This window comes from Carcharodon carcharias, chromosome 20 (genome assembly GCF_017639515.1).
Source record: "Carcharodon carcharias isolate sCarCar2 chromosome 20, sCarCar2.pri, whole genome shotgun sequence".
NCBI lineage: Eukaryota > Metazoa > Chordata > Chondrichthyes > Lamniformes > Lamnidae > Carcharodon > Carcharodon carcharias.
In genome coordinates this window covers 86,764,590-86,789,954 of record NC_054486.1, presented here as the reverse complement: position 1 = coordinate 86,789,954, position 25,365 = coordinate 86,764,590, and the positions used below count along the sequence as shown (strand labels likewise).

The following is a 25,365-nucleotide window of genomic DNA, read 5'->3' as shown; positions in this document are numbered from 1 at the left end:
AGACTTAGCTAAACATTATGTCTCTGTACAAGTTTCATCTTCAATAAGGTAATATCCTTATAGATTAAATCCGGCAAAGTTATCACAAGTATAGAAAGAAACTGATTTCATGCTTCAAAATGATATCATTGAGTCTAGTTGCAGTAACTGGAGTTCGCCTATTGTATTGGACTGAAACCGGATGGAACACAAAAATAGTGTGTGGACTATCGAAAGGTGAATGTGGTGACAAAAGTGGATTCATATCCTATACCACGGTTGGAGGATTGTATTGAGAAAGTAGGACAATCAGAATTTATCACAAAGATTGACTTGCTAAAAGGATATTGGCAAGTACCGTTATCAGACAGAGCAAAGGAGATATCAGTTTTTGTGATGCCAAATGGACTATATTGGTTTAAAGTCATGCCATTTGGTATGAAGAATGCACCTGCAACATTTCAAAGACTGACAAACAAAGTAATTGTAGGTCTAAGCAGTTGTGCTGTTTATATTGATGACTTAATAGTTTTCAGTCTGAGGAGAAGTGGAAGGACCATTTGCAGCATCTGGAAAAATTATTTGGTTAAAAGTTCATTTTCAAAAGCGCAAGTTACGTATCTAGGCCATACCTTTGGACATGGTAAGGTGGCTCCAAGAGATGTGAAAGTCAAAGCTATCGGGGGTTTCCCAGTGCCTACAACAAAACAAAAAGTTTTGATATTTCTGGGCATGAGTGGGTTTTACTGGAAATTTGTGCCAAATTTAATAGTATGGTTGCTCCAATGACTGAACTATTAAAAAAGAACAAGACATTTCAATGGACATTGGCGTATCAGAAGGCATTTGATAGTTTGAAAACTGTATTAATTATGACACCAGTTTTGGCAGTATCCAATTACGCCAAGCAGTTTAAATTGGCTGTTGACGCAAACGATATAAATATTGGGGCCATACTGTTACAAGGAGATGACACTAGAATTGAAAAACCAATAGGATATTTTTCCCAGAAATTGAATGCATAACAGAGAAGATATTCAACGATTGAAAAGGAGATGTTGGGTTTGGTGTTAGCATTGTAATATTTTGATATCAATGTGGCAAACAATTTGTCAGAGACAATTGTTTATACAGACCACAACCCTTTAAAGTTTTTGGACAAATTTCAAGACAAAAGTTGCAAGGCTATTCAGGTGAAGTTTATTAATGCAACCATTTAATCTACAAATAATACATGTCGCTGGATGAGAGAATCTGATTGCAGATGTGTGATCAAGAGTTTGAAGCTTAAAGGGAAAATTGGGCATTTTAAAACCTGGACACTGAACTAGAAAGAATTCTGTTGATAACCAAGGATTTGTATATATATTGTGTTAATGCATACATCTGGTAATGTAATAGTGTAAGAATATTGCTAACTATTAGCCTACAGTGTAAAATGGGCTAATAAAAATGAAGCTGTCTTTTAGAATTATGATGGTTCATTTTTTGATAAGGAGGAGGATGTCAAGAAGATACAATAATGTCTATAATGCTATTGGAAATTATTTTAAAATAAAGTTTAGTGGTGTCTGTGTTTTTGCGTGTGCAGCTTAATTGGATTAAAGCCAGTTGGTCTAGAGGCTTTGATGTATAGAAGAGAAGTAGGTTTGAAATGGAAATTAGGTAAACATGGGGAAATAGAAGGTGAGGGCAATTTGCATTTTTAAAAAAGCGGGTGAAATATTACACCTAACCAGGTGAAGCCCAGAAGCAAAGTGTTTTTTAAAAGCCTACTAGTAAAGTGGGTATTATGAAAGGGTTTTATTGTTAGAAAATTTAAAGTTTAAAAAAAAAGCTAGTGACAATGAGAATTTGCATTCAAAGAGGAAAATATATATGAAGGAAAAGGAGGAGGGATTCTAAGATCTAAACCCTCCAGCCTATAAGCCTGAAGTCTTTCTGCAAGGACCCAGAGCTGAAAGAAATTCATTTTGGATGCAGCTGTCCAGGGTGTGCTTGTAGGGTCTGTTTAAATCTCTGTGTTTTACTGTTGCCTTACCGGATGTCTAACTGAGAGTTAGTTTAATTAGGGGATTTTCGTAGTTATTATAGGGGTAATTTTGTAGACATGTATGTGCTTACAATCTTTCTTATATTAATAAATGTTTAACTTTATTTTATAAAAAACCTCTTGAGACTTGGTGGTCTTAATATTACTGAATTCAAAGCATGCATTTCAAAATATACAAATTGCAAAAATGAGTTATGACAGTTGTTTCAAGTTTCCCTCTGGGATTTGAACAACTCAGCCTTTACCATTGGCTCTGTCATAATAGAACGTGATACCCAGTGAGAACAACTGTAGGAGATTTTTGTATGTATATTCATCAACTCCACACTCTGGCCTTCATTTTTTTTTTCAAATCATGTTTTATAGGGTACAGAACAATGACTGGGAACAAGCAATTGATATGTCTAAATCAATTACAAATGTTCTGGATGAAGATGATGAAAATCTGCAGCGGGCATTGACATTAAGCCGCCAGCACATGGAGACAGAAGATGAAGAAGCAGATCTACGAAGAGCAATTCACCTCAGCATGCAAGGTGAGAATTGATGCCCTACTGAGATAGAACTACCCTTAAAGTGACAAAACTTAAACCTACATCCTGAGCACATGCTAACCTGGAGCTTAAATATTGATCCTTATTTTCAAAGTAAGATCCTACAGGTTTTAGCCTGTACAGTGATAGCTATGCCAGTTGTTTTATTACTATTGAAACTTCAAAAGGTAAAATTTAGAATGACATTGAAAACCATATGACCAAAAGTACTTAAAATAATTTATTCATCTTACAGTAAAAAAAACTGTCTCACCCAACATAATTTGGTAAAAATTATGGTAGTTTTTTTGTAATGTTTTCAGAAAATATGTTGTCTGGAATGATACGTATGTGCTTTTCTAAAAGAAAAATACTGTGGAAGCGGGAAAGCTGAAATAAAAACAGGAAATGCTGGAAATACTTAGCAGGTCCAGCAGCATCTTTGGAGAGAGAAAAAGATTTAATCTTTCAAGTGGATGATCTTTCATTACTTTATACTTTGTTTCAACTTGGATGTAAAGCTGAAATCTCAGTCTGAGCAATATGATGCATTGTCTGCTCTAATAATGAATCCACTGCATTTGTACGTTGGAGTTGTTCTGTGAATCGAGCAGCGAAATTGCACTGCCATCCAATAGATTCTTTCCTGTTCACATGGTTTTCCTGGGATTTAATTTCACAATAGAAACAGTCCAGTTAAGTATTCAAGTATTGGCGATCTTACCACCGGAGCTGATAGATAATATAAAGATTTCTCTTGCGGTACTGTTGAATAAGATTTTTCCATAACTTAATCTATCAGCCATTCAATATATCTGGATTATTGCTGGCATTCTCATTTATGCACTCGTTTTCGCACACACAGCACAAGTTCCTACTGCAGGTTTCAGCTCTTGCCCACCTTAATACCAACTAAAATATTTTTTAATTGTAGAATTATACTGCCAACCCAACAAGCAGCACTTGTAGCATTAACATGAAACAATAGACATAGAATTATTGCCCACTGGGAGGAATGTGTGCTTCTAAAAGCACTTGTTTGTATAGGGAAGGGGCATTCAGCTTAGCATTGAAGTTATTAAAAACTGGAACCAGGGTAAGGCACAGCTGTACCATTGTGCATCAGTTTGGAGCAATTAACATTGCAAACTGGGAAAAGGCTTTCCAAATATGTAGAATGCATCAGATTATTAAAACACCAAAACATTTACATTAATAAGAATTTTGCATTACTTTATATGTCAATTCCTAAAGGAAGGCACAAATGGTGAATCTCCTTCGTCCTTATACTAACTACATTTCTGTTTCTCACGTGTCAGTGCAGACTCGATGGGCCGAAGGGCCTCTTCTGTACTGTGATTCTGATACATTCAGTGGCTTCATAGCCCAAGCCTATCAAACTTAATATGTTGTACAAAGAAATGAGGAAACATAAGGTTTACGTCTCAGATTCCTTCATGGTGAATTCCTGATCTCAACTGTTCCCAAATGGGGAAGCAGGGGCTGATCACTTCACCAGAGGTACACAAAGAAAGTCATAGGGCCCATCAATGTAGTCCAATACCACATAGTTGTCAACAGTTAACAACAATAGCATCGTAGATGAGGTAGCCTTATTTTCTAGGGAAGCTAACAGAAAGGAACAATGGGTGGTTGTGGGGAGGAATGGAGATGGAGGCCAGCATCACAACAGAAAATTATTTTGCTGCTATTTTTTTCAATTCTCAACCTGCAGAGTAAGTTTATATACTTTATAGAAGTCCCCCTCAGCTCAGTAGTAGCACTATCACTTCTACAGACATTTGCAATTCAAGCCCTAATCTAGAGACTTGAGCAATAATCGTGACTGGCAATTCTGTGTCATCTTTTGGATAAGACTTTAAACCGAGGCCTTATCTGCCCGTTCAGGTAGATATGAAAGGCCCCATAGCAGTATTTAAAGAAGAGCTGAGGAGTTCACCCAGTATTTTGGCCAGTTTTTATCCTTCAACCATCACCTAATACAGATAATCTGGTCATTTATTTTATTGCTGTTTGTGGGAACTTACTATGTGCAAAATTGGTTTCATGTTTCCTATATTACAACAGTGACTACACTTCAAACTGCATCATTGTCTGTAAGGTGCTTTGGGATGTCCTGAGATCATGAGAGGTGGTTTAAATACAAGTGTCTTTTTCTCATTTTTATTTTTTGTTTTAGTTTGAAATGCTCAGCCCACAACAGCCAGAGTATGTGGAGCATTAATGTTTTGCTCTATTTTTCCATCTGCTTCAATTCGCCTTCGACATCTCCTCATATTAGTCTAAATGATTTTGATGCCCTTTCTGTGAAAAGCAAGATAAATAGTAAATCACTATGTGCCCTACTGTTCTGTTTTCTTTCATTTTCAACGAGAATAAGTTTTATGGTGCTATATTTCTGCAGTTACTATATGTGTTATTTGGACTGGCAGTAGATTAAAATAGTTTTTATCCTTTGACACAGAAATGTACAAAAGAAGGTGATAGTCTTCACATCCCTGCATGGCTGGAAAGAGAGCAAAGCTGTACTGTATACCGTATGTACATACAGTCTCGAAAGGGAGAGAGGTTTCATTACTGTTCTGTTCTATAACTGATTCAGAAATAAAACATGAAAACTTTGTTTTTATGTTTATCTTTGTTTGTAGTTTTAAAAAATCTAAGCTAACTGCAGAGATTTACATTTTTTTTAAAGTAGAATAAAGTAGTTTTCATCAGTCACACTGAAGTGTAGTTATGTCTATAAAAGAAAATTTTTCCAGATTAACACAATGAAATCAACCTGTTTGGGAAATCAGTGCGGTATGTCTCAAATTGGTCCCATTAGGAATAATCTATAATTGTAAAACATAATTAGATATCTAGTTGAATGCTGATAAGTAACATAGTGAAATTTCTGTTTTGACATACTTCTATTATCAATCCACAAACATAATTGGACTGTCAGGGGTTTCTTCCAGTGAATGTGTTAATCGGGCAATAGAATTAAAGAATTGTGCGGCACAAAAGGATGCTATTTGCCAATTACATCTGGCTCTCAAATAGCTATCGACTTCATCCCCATTCCCCCATATCATTGTAAATGTTCCTTTTTCACATTTATCTGCTTCCCTTTTTAAAAATCATTATATGTCCTGTTTCTGCCACTCTTTTTCAATTTAAGGCACTGCATATTAAAGCGACTTTGAACTTTAAGTAAAAGCCTCTAACTTCTTCCTTCATCTTTTTGTTGGTGATCTTAATTTCCCTTTCTCCAGTTATTTTTCCCTTATCAAAACTTCTCAAAGTTGAATGTGTATGTCAGATCTCCTCCTAGCCTTGCCTGTTCTAATGAAAAAGGCCTTAATTTCTCTAGTCTTTCCTTATAACTAAAGGAAGTTAATTATGCTATTCTGCAATTTTTTCAAAATTTCACTCCATAAATTTGACAAGAAAGCATTCTCTTATAAACCACTGATTAAAAATTAGTCTTTTCATTTAAATATGCAACGGCCCATTTAAATATTTAAAAAATGGAGCTTTGGAGCTGTAGCATATAATGTCACAACATGTTACTAACCGTTATCCGTGGAAAACAGGTGCTTTGCTACAAGACAAACTCGTGATGCCAGTGACTCTAGCCCACTCTTAAACACCTTGTAGCAATCAGCAGCACTGAAGGGCATAACATAGAAAAACTGAGTAGAAAAGTAGTGCTTTCTATTATACATTCAGTGCATGGGACCTGCTTTTCGTTGAAAATTTTTAAGGGCTTGCAGTACCTATTACCTTTATATATGGCGATATGATAGGCCTTTTCAGGTCCCCATTGTATGACACACAATAGATGATATTAAATAGTTGGAGCATATCATGCTGTGATTGTGGAATCTGACCAATGAATTTTCACAAATTACTCAATTTTCTGAATTTTTTTGATCAGTGATGAAATTTCTGAAGCGTAAAATAAGGGTTTAAACAAAGTATAAAATTATATTGTACATTAACACGATTAAATTTATCCATTGAATTTTCCTTTAATGCATTCCATAAAGTTTTTATTTCAAGACCACAGAATTTCCCAGGCAGGAGGGAGAAACCATGTAATTATAGACCCATCAATTTAATATCAGTTGTGGAGAAGTTATTGGAATCTATCATCAGAGACAGAATGGCTGAGCATTTGGACAAGTCTGAGTTGATCAGAGAGTCAGCATGGATTTATGAAGGGTAGGTTATGTTTGGCTAATCCAGTTACTTTTTTTTGAGGAAGCCACTAGCGTTGTGGATAGGGGGGGTACTGTCTGTGAATGGTGTCTGTGTGGACCACCAGATGGCCCTTGATAAGAGTACAAAAACAAAATGCTGAAAATCTGAAATAACAGAAAATGCTGGAAACACTCAGCAGGTCAGGCACCATCTGTGGAGAGAGAAACAAAGAATGTTTCGGGTGGATGACCTTCTGACAACAGATCAACAATCTGAAATGTTATCTTTTTCTGTTTCTACTTGACATTTGATGCAGATTAACAAACTGAAAGTGCAAGGAGTTGTAGGTAAGGGGGTGACATGATTTGATAACTGGTTGGGAAGATATGAGACAAAGTAGAGATAAAAGGTTTGTTCGCTGATTGGCAGGATATGACAAGTGGTGCTCCCCAGAGATCTGTATGTGAACCATGTATTTTCACCACATATGCTATGACTTGTCTGCAGGAAACAAGAGTTGCAAAGACTGTTAGGTGGTACAGTAGGTTTATGTAGATGGGAGAACAGTAAGTTACAAAGTTCTGTAGATGGAATCAGGACAGCTTAAATGAGCGGGCAAAACTATGGCAGGTGGAGTTCAATGTGGTGAAGCATGACGTTATCCACTTCGATAGAAACAATAGAAACAAATTGCATAAATGTAGTTTATAACCCCTTGAGTTTAGAAGTTGAGGGGTGATCTAATCAAGGAACTTAAAACAATTAAGGGGTTCAATAGGATAGCTACAAAAAACCTAATTTATCTTGGTGGGGAAATTGAAAACAAGAGAGAATGATCTTAAAATTAGAGCCAGCCCGTTTAGGAGGAAAATCATACCGCAATATCCACACAAAGGGTAGTGAAAATCTGGAACTCACTTTCCCCCAAAAGGTTTTGGTTGTTGGGTCAATTGAAATTTTGAAAACTCTGATCATTAGATTTTTGTGAGGTAAAGATATTGAGGCATATAGAGAAAAGGCATTTAAAATTGAGTTAAGGTATAGATGATCCATGATCTGATTGAATAGCTGGACAGGTTTGAAGGGCATGATTGATTTGGGGATGGCTTGGGAATGGGGGTGCCGAGAACTGCATTTTACTCATCAGCCACCTGCATCCTTCAGCTGTTAGCAGCTTTCTCTCTCCTCTCCATTCCATCTGAAAGGAAAGAAGAAGAAAACAGAGGAGAAGATAATATCAGGGAAACAAAAGCAAGATTTAAGGGGAAGAAAAGCATAGAGAAAAAAATGAAAGGAGTGAGTGAGAGAAATAACTACACACGTACAGCAGAAACCTGTCTGAGGGTGACCATGTTATTTTACACCCAACATGCAATGCCATGGGAAATTGAATTATTACTCAAAAAAATAGACTCTGTAGATTAACAGGCAGTGTTATTTACTAACATGTTTTTTTCCCATTTGAATTAAAACAAAAACATTTGTTTTATAATTGAAATCTAGGGAGTCTAATTTTGTTGTCAGATTTCCCTGGGGACCCCTGATAGTGTGGGTCGATTACATTATAAGCCCATTATAGGCTTAGTTTTCTCTGGTTACCTTTTTCATTTGGTGTGTTGAGACGATCATAAATAAATTACTATGTGGTGGTAAACTGGAAGAGTTCTTAAGTTTGGTAATACATTAAGAGTGACAGGTGAGTGGTGGGTGCTGCAGGGAGGCTTGTTTTATGCTATGGATAACCATTGGAGTAATGAAGTAGAGAATAAAATGTCTTGAGTCATTTTGGTATTTAAATTATCAGATGCTGTTTTGGCTCTTCATAAAGTACAGATTATTCTCCATTATAATAAAAGGTAGATTAAATGTTTTACATTTTTAAAAATTACTTCATTTTGTAATTTGTGACTGGTTTGTTTTCATTACTTTGGGGCATGATGTTTGTCTTATTGCCATTTAAGTGGCCTGTGGGAAGTTCTGAAAAAGAACCTGAAAAAGGGATGTAGATGTACAAAAGAGTCCACTTTTTTAAACAATTGTGGGTTAAAATCTGCAGTTAAGGTTGTAGTGCAATCCTGTAATAGTGAAGTAACATTTTAGAATTGTTTTTGGCCATAATACTGTAGACACTTTAAGTAATGCTTACAGATGAGAGGGTTATGATAGTAAGGTTGAATTCTAAAATTATTTTTCACAGTGGTTTTCCCTGGAAGATGTTGCTAATATTCCCAATTGAGTAACAAATGACAGCGGATGCATCTGAGGTGGTGGAGAAAATAGTGGTCAGCGATGAAATGGTCGATGAGGTATTGGAATATTTGAAGATTCACTGGAATCAGCTTTTTTTTGTTATATTAGTTGGTGCCACAGAGTTTATTAAAGGAAGCGAGTTATCTCATAAATGATAATTAAGATGCAAATGGTAGCCCATAGCCTAAAATGAAATCCAACAATTCTGGATCTCAAATACATTTTGATTTAAGTGAATGTAAGGGATACTATAATGGAAAATTGCAAAACTCAGACAATGCAACTGTACTGAATGAATTGGAAAAACCAAACATTGATTCCAAAATATTCTACGTATTTAGCAAGAGTGAAAACTGGGTTTATAGAAAGAAAATTGTACACCTTGAACCATTTTTGGTCATTATATTGCTAATTGTGTAAGAGGTTTACTATTCTATATTTTGGCATTTAGAAAACATTTGAAAAGTTTGCTCACAAGTTACTTAGCTGAACTGAAAGCTTTTGAGGTTTTGGAAAAGTTTGTGCATTAGATAAACATTTAAATGGGCAATAGGGAACATCTATTCATGATAATGATGCGAATCAGGTGCCCTACCCATCCTCGTGCAAGTTTGTGTTCTGCACACCTAAAATGTCAGTTACTAATCGGTGCAGTAACTTTCTAGCTAACCTGGAAAATTGTATTATTGCAGTGCAACCAATACTAGACTTCACAGTGGTTCTTCTGAGCTCATGCAAATAATGGAATCCAGTAAGAATGAGTTGGGATACCTATTGCTGTTTAGAGTATTTATTTGAGCTTTTAGAGTACTTTTTAAGTGAAAGTCTGCATTTCCAAGTTGTCTCAAAGTTAGCCATTCCAAAGAAGGCTGCTGTTCTCAGGATGTTATGTAAAAGCTTAGTAAAGGGGCAGAGGAAATTTAACATTGGGAAATAAATATTGATGCTGACATGGCTGAGTATGCAAACATAAACAGTTTATTGTTCAGTAGACGGAGCACAGAATGAAGGTTGACAAGATACTTGGACATCGTAAAGGAGAAATAGTAATGGTAAAGGATCATAGTAAAGGATCCTCCAGTCAACAGTGATCATAACATGAAAGAATTTCACATTCAGTTTGAGGGTAAGAAACGTGGGTCTGTGCCTTGAGCTTAAATAAAGGCAATTACATGGCTATAAAGACAGTTAGCTAAAGTAGACTGGGAAATTGGTTAAAAGGTAGGATGATGGAGCAGATATTTAAGGAGATATTTCATAACTCTCAAAGGTATATTTCATTAAGAAAGAAGAACTCTATGAAAAGGACTAACCATTCATGGCTAACTAAGGAAGTTAAAGATAGTATTAAATTGAAAGAAAACACAATACTGTGAAAATTAGTGGTAGGTCAGAAGATTGGACAAATTTAGAAACCAGCAAAGAATGACTAAAATAAAGGACAAAGACTTTAGAGTGTGAGAGAAAGCTAGCTAATAATATAAAAACAGAATTTTGACAAGTATATAAAAAGGAAAGTAACTAAGGTGAGTGTTGATCTCTTAGAGGGTGAGACCTGGGAATTAATACTGGGGAATCAAGAAAATGGCGGAAGTGTTAAACAGGTACTTTGTATCAGTCTTCACAGTAGAAAACACAAACAGCATCCCAAGATGAGTTGAAAATCAAGAAGAAAAGAGAGGGAGTAACTTAAAATGATCATTAATGGGACTGAAGCCCTTTGGGCCTGATGGCCTGCATCCTAAAAGAGGTGCCTGCAGAGATAATGGATGCATTCATTGTAATCTTCCAAAATTTTGTAGATTCTGGAATGGTCCCAGCAGATTGGAAAACTGCAAATGTAACAACACTATTCAAGAAACGAGGGACAAAGAAAGCAGGAAACTATATAGGCAAATTAGCGTAACATCTGTCAATTGGAAAATGCTTGAATCCATTATTAAGGAGGTAATGGCAGGACATTTAGAAAATCAGGCAGAGTCATCATGGTTTTGTGAAAGGAAAACCATGTTTGACTAATTTATTGAAGTTCTTTGAGGATGTAACAAGCCAAGCAGATCATGGGGAACCAGCAGATGTGTATTTAGATTTTCAAAAGACATTCAATAAGGTGCTATATTAAAGGTTACTACAAAACATAAGAGCTCATGGTATTGGGGGGTAATACATTGGCATGATTAGAGGATTGGTTAGCTAACAGGAGGAAGGGAGTCAGGATAAATGGTCACTTTTGGATTGGCAAACTGTAACTAGTGGAATGTCACAGGGATCAGTGCTGAGGCTTCAACTACTTACAATCTATATTAATAACTCGGATGAAAGGACTGAGCATATGGTAGCTGAATTTGCTGATGACACAAAGATGGGTAGGATAGCAAGTTGTATAGGAAAATTTGAGCTTGCCCACTTTGGCAGGAAGAATTGAAAAGCAAAATATTGTTTAATTGGAGAGAGACTGCAGAAATCTGTGGTATAGAGGGATCTGGGTGTCCTGGTACATGAATCACAAAAAGGTAGCATGAAACATATAAGATTCTGAAGAGACTTGGCAGGGTGGATGTTGGGAGGATGTTTCTGCTTGTCAGGGAGTATAGAACTAGGGTCACAGTTTCAAAACAAGGCGTCTCCCATTCATGACTGAGATGTGGAGGAATTTTTACACTTGAGGGTCATTAGACTTCGGAATTCTCTTCCCCAGAAAGCAGTGAAGGCTGGGTCATTGAATGTATTCAAGGCTAAGTTAGATTTTTAATTAACAAGGGTGTCAAGAATGAAGGCTGGCAGACAGGACAGTGAGTTAAGGCCATGATCAAATAGAATGGTGGAGCAGGCTTGAGGGGCCGAATGGCCTATTCCTTCTATTTCTTATGATCTTATGAGAAATTGCAAGGCAAAGACAGTACAAATGGACCAGCACAATACATTCAAGAAAATTATACTTACACTGTATAAAGTATTGGTAAAACCTTACACGCAAAGTATCTAGTATTTGGTTACTGCACTACAGAAAAAACAGGTAATAAATTTCTTAGAAACAGGAATTGTTCTGGCTTTTCATCATTGAAATATGAGGAGATACCATTAGAACTCGATTTACTCTCATTGGAAAATGACTAAAGGAGTGAAATCTTAACAAATTTGATTAGGGTTCTGCTGTGTAGAATTCTGTTGTGAAAAACCAGGCAAAGGAAAGCAGAAGGTATAGTTTCAAAGTGACAAAAACTGAAACCTGTTTATTTGTTCCTCTTTCAATGACACATTTTGCCCACAAATTGCAGTGCAGGCCGACTGTTAGCATTGGTCAATGTAGCCTTATAAGGAGAAGGGTGATCAACCAGCATTGTGGCAACCCCGAGCAAAATGGGAGAAACCGAAAGATTGTAGCCTTGTGTGCTTGAGTATAAATGCTGGAACCTTGCAGCTCAATTCCTTTACTCTAGTTGCGCCCAGCAGCATCTTTGTTGGTTTCTAATGAGTCCTTCCATGGTCATTGCCTGATTCATCAATTCAGATTTTTATCACAGCCTATTTCCTGTCATTTACCCCATTAACAAAGCAACAAGGCTTAATGGGCCAAACAGGCATCTGGTGCCCCCAAATGTCTCCTTCACTAAGTTCCAGATGTTTTCTTTTATCTCTACAATTTCTGGTTTTTGTCACTTTTTTAATGCTAATTTCCTGCCCTTTCCCAATTTGAGCTTCTGTGGCATGCAAGGTTTGTGACTGAAAGGATGGGCAACCTGCTGGAAGCAAAATTTAGAACATGTACAGTTTTTGTTCAGTTTCCTCATGGTTGAGGTTACAATTCTACTTTACTACAACTTTCGAATTATAAAATTAAGTTAGCTTTATGATATGCTGATGTGCAAATGCAATCCAGGGAGTCTGCTTGTTATTGAATGAAGTTTGACAAGCAATGTTATATAACCAATGACAGTATGAAGTGTTTTGGAATAGAACTCTGTTGTACATCTAAATAATTTGTTTTCAATTCAAATGTTTCAGAACTGGCAGAAGAAAGGTTTAGCAAAAAAACAAGTTAGACTTATAGTTTAGGAAGTGGACTATATGGTCAGGGAATGCATGTTGATGAACTATGTTAATTAGACTAATGACTGTCATCAGAGGAGGGTATTTAATGATCTGAGTGGCATGATATAAACAACGGGTTCTAGAAGGAGATGAAAATGATCCTGAATAACAGGGTAAGTCAGATGGGCCAACAGGCCTTATTTCACATTTCTATAGGTTCTTAATTACTTTGTCATGAACACAGAACAGCCTATCTCGACCTGATTCCATAAATTATACAAGTGATTGGGGAACAAAAGTATAAGTGCTGAAATTGTGAAAAACAAATTGGAAATGCATAGATTAATCAGCATTTTAAAGAGACAAGAAAAGTTAATGTTTCACATGAAGGCCTTTTTATTGGAACTATTTATCATTAGGAAACCATCCACTAAAATGTATTAGTTTGCTGTTTGACTCAATGTAAATTGGGGTTTCTATGTGGAACAAGTCATGGGAATGAATGGAATTACAATGTAAATTTAAACTGTATGTAGAAATGGTCTAGCTTTTGTATTCCACAGCAGAAAGTGGATTTTGCTTTTGAAGGGTGTTAATCAGGCATTCCATTGAGTTGAGATTTTCTCCACTTAAAACGGGACTTATTTTCCAAATGTGACAATTGTACATGTGTTAGCACCTCATTATTGAAAATGCATATATTTCTCATCCCTTAGTGGGGACCCCTTTTAATTTTGTGGATTATACTCTAGTAATTTTTGACTATTACAATTTTTAATTCCTTGATTGCTCATTGGGTAAATGTCATGTTGTGTGCAACTGAACTGCTCAGACCAAGAAGGTTCCAGTTTCGGTCAGTCACTTAGTTACCTGATGTGAGCTGGGGCAGCAGTTAATTGCTGAAAAGCTAGGAAGGAGGGAAAGCAATCAAGTCACAATACAGTCACCCCTTCTGGAAGTGCATGTTTGTGAATATTGGTTGAGTACAGATTCAGATTTGACTGTGATGCCCCCCCCCCCCCCCAACGTTTGACATTTCCTGTCAGTCTAGTGCATGAATACTGAGTTCAGTCACTACATATATGAAGAAAGGGTAAAAAGACAGGGTGGATGTATCTTTTTGTATACAGACTAGCAAAGATAATCTTTGTAACATGTGAAATAAGAACCCTGCCACTCCATGCAGCGACTAGACATCACATATATCCTGATTATAGAATTCTGTTGTTTCACCATTACTGTCATTTAAGTTATCATTTTAACCCTTGTTAATCAGATACAAAAGTATCAGGAGTCTAGTATGACCACTGAGGCTCCTAATCTTGATTGCTGTAACCTTCTTAGAAAAGCACTGGCGTCATATCACATGAGTTTACCAGTATGTTGTGCCATACAGTGGTAAACTTTGTACCATGATTTTCAACATGCCCATACATGATTAATGGATGTGAGGTACAATATTTTTTAACTACAAACGGGAGGAATAGTTCGATCTGCTCACCCAGTCATGTGTCATGATAATAGCAGAAATGTTGGCACAAGCCATGTAGCCACCCTATGTTGCATAGGGACCTAAAGAGGTAGAGAACGGCTTAAATGACATTGAACAGAATTAAGAAAATTAAACACTTTTGAAGGTTTTGTTGATTCTCATACGTCGTAATTGAAATATAGCATTTTAAGCATTTGAATTGATGCTGTTTTAATAATGTAATCTTATTAATGAATCTCTAGGTTTTGGACAAGGGACAGAAAATTCAGAAGTGACTTCATCTCAGAATGTTGCACAATCTTCAAGGACAAATCAAACTGAAACTCCTACAGCAGAGGAGCTACGAAGACGTAGACAAGCATACTTTGAGAGGCAAGTAGACCATAGATATGTACTGCTCCAAAACTTGGTTTAAGGTCCATGGTAGAATATGTGTGACTTTGACCCTTTTGAGGACCACGTTTATTTACACTTTTCACAGTATTAATATAAGTCAGTTTTTCTGAAGTTTTTTCAGCATTGTTTAAAATTGCATTTGTACATGTTTTTATTTTGAATAACTTTTGTGTTCATTGAAACAAGAAATGATGAAGTGAGAAATGGGAATTCTGTTTGAGTCATCGGTGTCAGTATTGAGCACTTGCCAATCAGATACATACTGTCAGCTACAGTGTGAGATAGTTTGCTTGCTCCCTATCTCTTTACTCTAGCCTCAGCCATTTCTTAGCCCCAGTCTGAAAAGAACAGACAATACTTTTACAAATAAAAACAGAAATTACTGGGAATACTCAGCAGGTCAGGCAACATCTGTGGAAAGAGTTAATATTTCACTTTCACAGCTGCTGCCTGACTTGCTGAGTATAAGCAGCATTTTCTGTTTTTATTTCAGATTTCCATCCAGCATCTACGGTATTTTGCTTTTGGCATGCTTTTACAAGTTTGAATTTCTCTGAGAAATCTGAGTGAAATTACATACGATCAAGGTTAAGATTGTGCTTGTTCTGACACTTTGTCCGTTCTACTATTTCATTTCCAATTACATATTTCTTAATACATCACCTTCCAAAATAATTACCCACATCCATTTTCAACCCTTAATTGATTTTGCATCTATAGCTATTTTTGGCTTCACAGTCATATAGTTCCTCTATAAAGGAATGTTTCCTGGATTGGCTTTTAAGTCAAAGACCTTGAATTCAAAGACCTTGTTATGTATTCCCTTTAATATTTTAAATTATTCAACTGGGTGACCCCTTAACTTCCTCATTGCCAAAGAATATTATCCATTATCTAATCTCTCACAGCTAAGTCCTTTCACAGGATGATATCTGGGGTTAATTGTTTGCTGGGTTCCTTTCAAGCTCAGTTTATTTTAAGATTGGATGCCAAAAACTGACCACACTATTCCAGATGAAAGTGAATCAATGAAGTATTATTTCATACCTTTTACATTTTACACTTCTTGTGGAGAAGCCTGACATCCTATTGGCCCTTTTCATCACTTTTGCACTTGTCAGTGTGCTTTAAAGACTTCTATATTTACATCCTTAAACCTCTTTATCCATTTATTCTTATATGCAGCAAGACTTGATCAATATTCAGGCTTTGGCTGACAAGTGGCAAGTAACATTTGTGCCACTCAAGTGTCAGGCAATAACCATCTCCAACAAGGGAGAATCTAACCATCTGTCCTTGATGTTCAACAGCATTACCATCGCTGAATCCCCCATTATCAACACCCTGGGGGTTACCATTCACCAGAAACTTTACCGGAGCGGTCTTATAAATATTGTGGCTACAAGATCAGGTTAGATGCTGGGAATCCTGTGGTGAGACTCCCCAAAGCTGTCCACCATTTACAAGGTACAAGTCAGGAGTGCAGTGGAATTCTGAGTCGAAATCCTGGAACTCCCTCCCTAACAGCACTGTGGACATACCTACACCAGATGGACTACAATGGTTAAAGAAGGCAGCTCACCGCCATTTAAGTGGGCAATCAGAGATGGGCAACAAATGCTGACCTTGCCAGCAATGCTCACGTCACACGAACAAATATAACAAAATGTAACATCTCTGAAAATTTCCAATGAATGCCAATTTAAGAGCATTTTTGTGCTATTAACCCACATCTGTGAGGAGCTGGTCCTGACAGGCAACAGAGGGGGGGGAGATAGTCATTTCATCAGTTTGACTTGAATAGAATCCAGGCTCCATAAATAAATTGACTATGATAATCTAGTGAACCCAATAGATTAAAAGCCCTGTGCAAAAAAGTATGCACTTATTCCAGTGTCAAAACTTCCCCAATAGCCTACTTTTGCAGAGTTCAGATGTAAAAGATAAATATCCTCAAATAAATCATGACACTCCTTAAGAGTTAAAATTATTTAAAGTTTTGTTTTGTTTTCCGGCATTTACATATATCACTTCTTGCATTTAAGATATTAATTGTTGTTGTTGACAATTAATTTAACCCAGTAGGGAATGCCTGGCTATACACAGGACAAGCAGTGAAACTACTCAGTGCTAGGCATATTATACAATGCATACATTTTTGTTCCCACCAGAAAGCAACAAGTGCAACCAGAAATTTCAGATCAACCAGGAAAACAAAGCTCTGCAACTCGGAAGACCAATTCAGGTATGTTTCCTGATCTGTTAATCCTATTGAATAAACAATACAATGTAAAAATACGTTCCTTATATGCTGTCTTACTATTAAGCTTCGTTTTTGTAAAGTTTGTGATCCTTGTTAATAAAATCCTGCATATAAGAATTAGATCATAAAGAATTCCTGAGAAGCCAAGATGTAGCTTTATAATTTCAGTTTTTCCATAAAGCATCAATGAAGTTGATATTGATAGTATGTACTATATACTACTAATATCACAAGCAATAACAACTTGTATTTTTTTGTAACACCTTTTAACATATAAGAGTCCCAAGGCGCATGACAGGAACATAGAATAAAATTTGACACTGAGCCACGTAACAAGATATTAAGAGGGAGGACCAAACGCTTGGTCAGAGCTAGGTTTAACAGAGCATCTCAAAGAAAAAAAGCAGAGGTGTTTGGGGATGGAATCCCAGAGCCTTTGAAGCAATGAAAATCACAGAAACGTGAGAGGCCAGAATTAGGGGAGTGGAGCTGTCTCGAGGCTGTGGGGCTGGAGGAGACTACAGAGATTTGGAGGAGCAAGGCTATGGAGAGATTTGAAAACATGGATGAGAATTTTAAAATTATGGGTTTGCTTAACTGGGAGCCAGTGTTGGTCAGCGAGCACAGGAGTGATAGGGCAACAGGACTTAGTGCAAGTTTAGACACAGGCAACAAAGTTTTGGATAACCTCAAGTTTATGAAGGCTAGAACGTGGGAGGCCAGCCAGGAGACTGTGAGAATAGTCGAGTCTAGTGGTAATGAAGGCATGGGTTAGGGTTTCAGTGCCAGACAACCTGAGGCAAGGGCAAAGTAGGTTGAAGTCATGGAGGTGAAAATGGGCAGTACAGGTTATATGTGGTGTCATCTTGGTGTCAAGTGTGACAGTCTTGTTCAGCCTTAGATCAAGTCAGTCTCTCTAAGGCTATAACTCTCTATCATTGAGAGTGATAAAGTCAGTAACTAGGAAATTGAGTTTGTGGCAAGAATCAATGATGATGGCTTTGGTCTTCTCAATATTTCGTTGGAGGAAATATTTGTTCAAGCAGTCTGACAATTTAAAGACAGCGGATTGCTCAAGAGAAGTGGTGAGGGAAAGCTGGGTGTCATCTGCTTACAGATGGAAACTGACACTTTTTAGATTCTGTCACCACAGGGCAGCATATAGATGAGAAATAGGAGGAGACCAAGGATAGATCTTTGGGGCACACCAGAGGTAACAGTGCAGGAGCGTGAAGGAAAGCCATTACAGGTGATACTCTGGTGACAATTATGAGATGAGAATGGAACCTGCCAGCTGGACTACAGTGGAGAGGCTTTGGAGGAGGAGTGTAAACCATGTCAAAAGACTGCAGAGAGTCGAGAAGGATGAGGGGAAAAAGTTTACCTTTGCCACAGTCATGTAGAATGTCATTTGTGACTTTGATAAGACTGTTTGGAATTTTGGTAGGGCAAACACCTGATTGAAGGTATTCAGATGTGGTGTTTTAGGGAAAATGGGGCATGCATTTGGGAGGAGACCACACGTTCAAGGACTTTTGAGAGGAAAGGGAGGTTGGAGATGGTACAGTAGTTTGCAAAATGGACAGAGTCCAGGGTTGTTTCATATGAGGAGAGGGATGATGACAGTAGATGATAACACAAGAACTAGGAGTAGGCCATTCAGCCCCTCAAGCCTGCAGTGTCATTCGATTAGGCTATGGTTGATCTGATGGTGACTTCAACTCCATTTTCTTGCCTACCCTTCCATAATCCTTGACTCTCTTGTCGATCAAGAATCTATCTAACTCTGCCTCCACTGTTCTCCGGGGAAGAAAATTCCACAGACAACAACCCTCAAGAGAAAAAAAATTCTCCTTACCTCAGTCTTACATGGGAAACCCCTAATTTTTAAACTGTGTCCCCTGGTTCTAGACTCTCACACACTCTCAGCATTAACCCTGTCAAGCCGCGCCCCCCCCGCCCCCCCCAGGATCTTATATGTTTCAATAAGATAAAAATTCTCATTTTTTTAAACCCCACTAGGTCTAGGTCCAACCTGCTCAATCTTTCCTCGTAAGATAACCCCTTCGTCCCAGGAATCGGTTGAGTGAACCTTTTCTGAACTACTAATGCAATTATATCCTTTCTTAAGTAAGGGGACCAAACTGCACACAGTACTCCAGATGTGGTCTCACCAATGCCTTGTACAACTGTATTAAAACATCCCTACTTTTATATCCAATTCCTCTTGCAATAAACACCAACATTCCATTTGCCTTCCCAATCAATTGCTACATCTCCATACCAACTTTTTGTGATTCGCGTACCAAAACACCCATATCTCCCTGTACTGGAGAAGGAGAGGGAGATAGTCCCTGAGGAGAATTAACTATTAACAATATCAGCTAACGAGAGTCATGAAGGGGAAATTGGTTGCTCAGCAGTTTAGTGGGAATTGGGACAAGAGAATGGGACCTGGTTCCCATGGACAAGATGAGCTCAGAGAGGGTATGAGAGGAGATGGGAGAGGAAGTTGCAAGCTTAGAGCTATGACACGATTGAACCTTAGAAGTTTGACCAGGTGGGCTAATGAAAGGGAGGCAGAAGTAGCTAATTAGCTGGTCTCAATCTTAGTGACAAAGAAGTCCATAAGCTCCTTGCACTTGTTCAGGTGAGGGTGCAGGTGATGAGAAAGCAGTTTCGGAAGACGGTTTGCAATGGGGGAAAGAAGCCAGGGAATATCTTTGCATTCCAAGATAATCCTGGAAGAATCAGTGGTTTGGCAAACAAGAGCAGGACTCAGTCGTGTTTTATGTGGTCCAGCCAGATCTGGTAGTGAATAGTTAAACCAATTGTATGCTGTATCTCTTGTTCTTAAAATAACGGAAATGTGGACCGCAGCAGGGGAACTGGCCAGGGTGAGAGAGTGTAATAGTTTTAATTTGGACTAGGACATCGAAGGTGTAGGTGAGTGTGTAGCTGAGCAGATCAGTAGCTGCAGTAATGTTGTGGCGAATGGAGGGCCAAAGCTCGACAGCTGGGATTTTGAAAGTGCAGTTGTAAGTGACATGTTTATTCTGGGGAGGATGTAGAAGGAAGTGGGTTTGGGAGGTGGAATGAGGATGTGGTTGGAGACCAATACAAGGTGGTGATCAATATGGCCTTAGCTATGATTAATATGATGGAAGTGGTGAGGCCACTTTAGATGGCATGGTCAAGGTGGCAGCCATGAATATGGGTTGGCGAGTTAACATGGAGGGTGGTGAACTCTGAAGAGAAACCGTATGATGAATTGAGATAAAGCTGGAATAGGATACATAGTTGCTCAGCACAGAGACTGGAGGAGGAAAACATCTCGGTGAGAAACTGGTCCTTGGACCTTCCCCCACTTGTTCTGCCCAGACCATCCTGGTGGCAAATTACACCTTGGCCTATTCCCTTCCTCTTCTAGCACTTTCTTCTCCTTTTGAGCATCTCATCTTGTTCCGACCCTCTACAGCCCGCCCAAGTTTCTGCGACATCTTCACTGCTTTCCTCCTCTACACCAAGTGACATAGAAAAGCTAAAAAATTAAGCTAAAGAAATGGCTTTTAAAGGTAGAGATGAGAACACCCTTTCTTTATTGACTTATGAAAGTTGTGATATTTAAAACTAATGATCTTTTTCCCTATCAATAGCTAGCATGACTGAACAAGAACTGCCTCAAGCAGATGTGTCGAAATCGCTAGAAGCTGATGCCAATGATAATTCAAAAGGGAAAGGAAGCTAATATGAAAACGAATGTCCAGCAATAACTGTATTCCCGTTGCTGATTCACTTGTACTACATTCCCCTTGTACTTCAACCACAAAGACAAATATACATGTTTTCAGAGAGAGCAAATGTTATGTTCACTCTTGATGCAAAGAACATTTGTGGTTGTCCTATGGGATCATTTGTGGTATAAAACTACAAGATTTTCAGTTTCTGGTCCTCAGTTGTAGCACCTTACCTTCTGAAAAGCCCTCTTCATGCACAACTTAGTTGAGTAAATTACAGGGGAGATTTGAAGGATTTTGCACCCATAAAAATCTTGTGTTTTTGGCATTTTATGATTTAATTGTACAATGATGGGACCTAAGAAGACAAAAATACTGAAGTGTTTACTTTTTGAAAATATACTTGTTTAAATCCCTTAACTGTTGCCTGTGTCAAAATCAGGTACATTTTAAACTTTGGGCATGTCGAGGGAGATGGTATGCAACAAGCACTTGAGCTTTGTGGGGTTTCTTTTGACGCTTGCAAGTTTGCAGAGCTATTTTTGTTTGGACGTTGACCTGGTCTTGGTATTTAAATGCTGTTTAATTGTTCTAACACAAAGTACCTGTTGAGTTTAATGTGTAGTACAGAACCATGCAGATTCCTTTTTTAGTCTTTGAATCTGCAATTTAACCTATTGATTTCACTTTGAGAAGATCAAACCAGGGAACATAAATATATAAAATGGAGTTACGTGAGATAAAGAAAACTGCACTTGAATAATCAATGTGAAGTCAGCTCGGTCTTTTAAAAAGATGTGGTTTCATATCAAGATTTTCGCTGGGAAATGTAAAGGACTAGATGCTAGCTGTGTGCATTTTACTGATTGTATGCTGTATTCCTGATTGCATAATATAAACAGTCAAAATTGCTGTGTATTGAGATTTTTTGTTGCTTACACTACATATTAATGTCTGTATGAAGTTCATGTGTTTGTATGGACCAAGGTAAAACAGTATAACCTGTTGCAATCTTTTTCCTTTCTTCTGCATGCTCTGAAAGTCTTAAACTTTGGCAGATGAGAATGGTTGTTTGTCCAAAGCTCAAATTTAGGCCTTCTGAATAATACTGTAGGTACAGTAGCCTAGTGGTTATGGTACTGGACCTAGCAGTCAGGGATTCAATCCCATTATGGCAGGTTTTGAAATTGCATTCAATAAATATGATAATAAGTGGGCTTCTACCAAGTAAAATTGATCATGAAAGTTGCTAGATTGTCATAAAAACCCAACCAATTCTCTAATGAACTTTGAGAAAGTGATGGACGCTTAATGTCCTCAGCCCAACTAGGGTGATTATACAAATGTTCCTTACCGTTTTGCCCATATCTCAAGAACAATTTTTAAAATTGTAAAATGCATTAAAAAATCAGTGCAAATTTGAGGAAAGAATGACTGCATTTTTATTGCATTCCGTCATTAGTCTGCCTTTGCCCGAATGTTTTGACTTAACCTGAAGCAAAGTATTGCAGTAACCAGCAGCATTCCAGCACCATGCTGTAAGTGGTATTTTTCACACACTGATCCAAACAGTGCATATCAGCAGGGTATTCTAACATGAGTGTGTTGTGGGCAGCAGGGTGGCACAGTGGAATCATGGCTGAGCTGAATTATCTGCTCAGAAGGAAGCACAGCTCTTTGAGCAGAAGCCTGTGATAGTGGCCAGATGAGACTTATTTTCGTCACCTTCCCTTTCTGCCTTCTATCACCTAGCCTGGGAACACAGGGGCCAATTGTAGCTGGCACATTGATTCATCTCAATTAGAATTGCAAAGACCAGGAATAGAACATGAGAATTGCCTGCTTTGTGGCAGAGTGCTAAATCATGCACTACCTTTAACCACTGATTCATCGGGAATCTTAGTACTTTCATTTCTAGCAAGAGACACAAATTTGTCTTAGAAAATTCTGTAAAATAGCATCTTGACCAGATTCAGTCCTTGGACTCAAAAAAGTTACCTGATCTCAGTTGGTTTGTCAGCAGGCATAATCATTGACCTCCTTGTACCTAGAGTAACATGGAGAAATCAAGCCAAGTGCTCCTTGGCCTCTGCGGAGGAACAGCCTGTTGGTGATCAAGTGTCAAGGCTTATGGGAACAGTAGCCTCTTGTATAAGGAATGAGAGGGTGGACTAATGCCTGTAGAACCTTACCTCAGTTGTAGTCAATGCTTTCAAGAGAAGAAAGCATTGAGTAGAAAATGAAAACCAGAACTTGCCTCTTTTTGCAATTTTGTGTGTTTTTAAGTGTTGCCACCAAACTATAGCATAATTTGAAACTACTATAATCTCTGGCTATTTTATTTTTTAACAGATGTGGCAATGTTTTAAGTGTTTCCTGAAACAGCTGCAGTACTTATATGTTGATTGGATTTACTGAAGTCTGGATTTTAATTTCTCTGTATTAAAAGTTGCCTGCAGAAGCAAATATTGCAATTTTAACTCAGCTTCATTTAAAAAGAATCTAATATAGTAAAGAATGTTGGAAGAAACAAGAGTCCCTTGCTATCTTGTTTCACGTTGCCAAGGAGGCAGATGACGTCAAGTAAGATTAATTGTGCTTTGCAACGCTTTTTGCGTGTGCATTCTGAAGATAAGATGTGTTGGTCTCTAAAATAGTATCCATGTCGCTGTGTATCAAATAAAGTTGCATTTTTGGAGCTGAGCGTGTGTATTTATTTGACGCTACAGAGTGAGCTACTGAATGAGTCATTTTCTGTTCATTCAGGAAGTGAGATGACGTAATAAATTGATAGACACTTATGGCATGTGTGCACGTTTTTGCTGGTTAAATGCTCAGTTCTGTCTTTTAGAGATAATGAGTCATCTGAATCTTAACTGCATGGAGTACTGAGGCAATTTGCAGTACAGCTGTAAATAGAATTAGGTAACAGAAAACCGGGAAATCCAGATTTTAAAAAAATATTCATTGACAGCACAAGGCATTGCAAACCAGCTAATTATTTCAAGCATTAAGCAAGCCAAAGGAATATTAAATTAAGATGGAAATGTTTGGAAAAATGTTTTCTCACACCCATTAACTTTTTTAAAGAATAAAAACAATTTTGCAGATCCTAAATACTTGTATAATCTCCAATTTCACCAGTAGGTAATGAATTCAGTGCCTTAAGCAGATGACTAACAGCAACCAGATGTTATTTCTCATGATTATGATTGTAGAAAATACTGATGGTTATGATCATTTGGCTTTGAAAGTCCTATCTTTTATAAGCTTTTTGCAGTTTATTACCTTTTTCAAATACGCCTATGGAAGCATTCTATGAATCATCCACAGTTATCAATTCCAATGGTTTATAAGACATTCTTAACTCAAACATTTTAATGTTTTATTAACACTTAATATTTAGTGATGAGCTCACAATCATGGGTTTTGTGATGGCCTCATTCTGTTTGGATGTTTTTGTTTCTATGTCTTTGATGTGGCAGATATCTTGTATATTCTTGCAGAATATCCTGCAACAAATGGCACTATGAATCATACAATTAAGATCTTTTCAAATTTCTTGTTGCCTTTCCCTGGTCCAACTATGGCTTCACATTCCTTGAACCTTCTATTTGTGTCAATGAAGTAACTGATACTCTAGTTGGAATGCAAGGTTTCTTATCTGCTTTTCCACTTCTATTGAATATTGTAACTACATTTTGGTTCAGTCATATCTGTTTTGTCTGCCTTAAATTTTCTGCCTGCTACATAGAATCATAGAATGAATTAGCCCAAGAAGAATGTCTTGCTGTACTGTCTTGTGCTTGTCGTAGTTCTTCGATACAGCTATACAATTAATCCCATCACTCTGCTCATTTCCAGTAGCCATGTGCCTTTTTCCCTTCAAGCAACTATCTAATTCTGTTTTGAATATTACTGTTGAGTCTCCTTCCACCGCTCTTGCAGACTCTGTGCATTTGCTTTGCCTTTTCTTTTGAAAAGAAAAATGTAACTTCTGGGTAACTACCATAAAGACCTAGACCGGACCCCACCCAAACCCCTGACCACCACACTTCCAGGGGACTCCCTGAATCTCCAACTCCCCCCACCCGCACGTGACTTCTGACCCCCAGACCCGACTATCATCCTCACACCTGCCCAAGGCCCGACACCCAACCCCACCCCCACGCAGTGCCAAACCTACCAACCAACTACCCCCTACAACATGGCATGACCTGACCACCCCCCCAACATGACCCAGCCCACCTCCCCTCCCCTCACAACTGTTATTACCTTTGTCATCATCAGTGAGCCTTTGATAGAGTTCTGAAAACATTTGCTTTTAAGGAACAAAAACTATGGATCTAATCCTTTTTTGAAATTGCTCTATTCATGCTATGGTTGATGGTTCATGCTCTGAATCGTTTTCAACCCTTATT

At 37.8% G+C, this 25,365-nt stretch overlaps 1 protein-coding gene across 3 annotated transcripts in view; it reads left to right on the top strand.

Moving 5' to 3' along the window:
- atxn3 (ataxin 3) overlaps positions 1–23,642 on the top strand; it is a 48,394-nt gene extending 24,752 nt beyond the window's left edge. For all 3 annotated transcript variants that reach the window (XM_041214558.1, XM_041214560.1, XM_041214557.1), the window contains 4 exons: positions 2,399–2,568; positions 14,791–14,920; positions 17,116–17,189; positions 20,864–23,642. In XM_041214558.1, the coding sequence (XP_041070492.1) occupies positions 2,399–2,568; positions 14,791–14,920; positions 17,116–17,189; positions 20,864–20,955 (466 nt within the window). In that variant the 3' untranslated portion in view covers positions 20,956–23,642. The remainder of the gene's footprint in view (positions 1–2,398; positions 2,569–14,790; positions 14,921–17,115; positions 17,190–20,863) is intronic.
- The last annotated feature ends 1,723 nt before the right edge of the window (positions 23,643–25,365 follow it).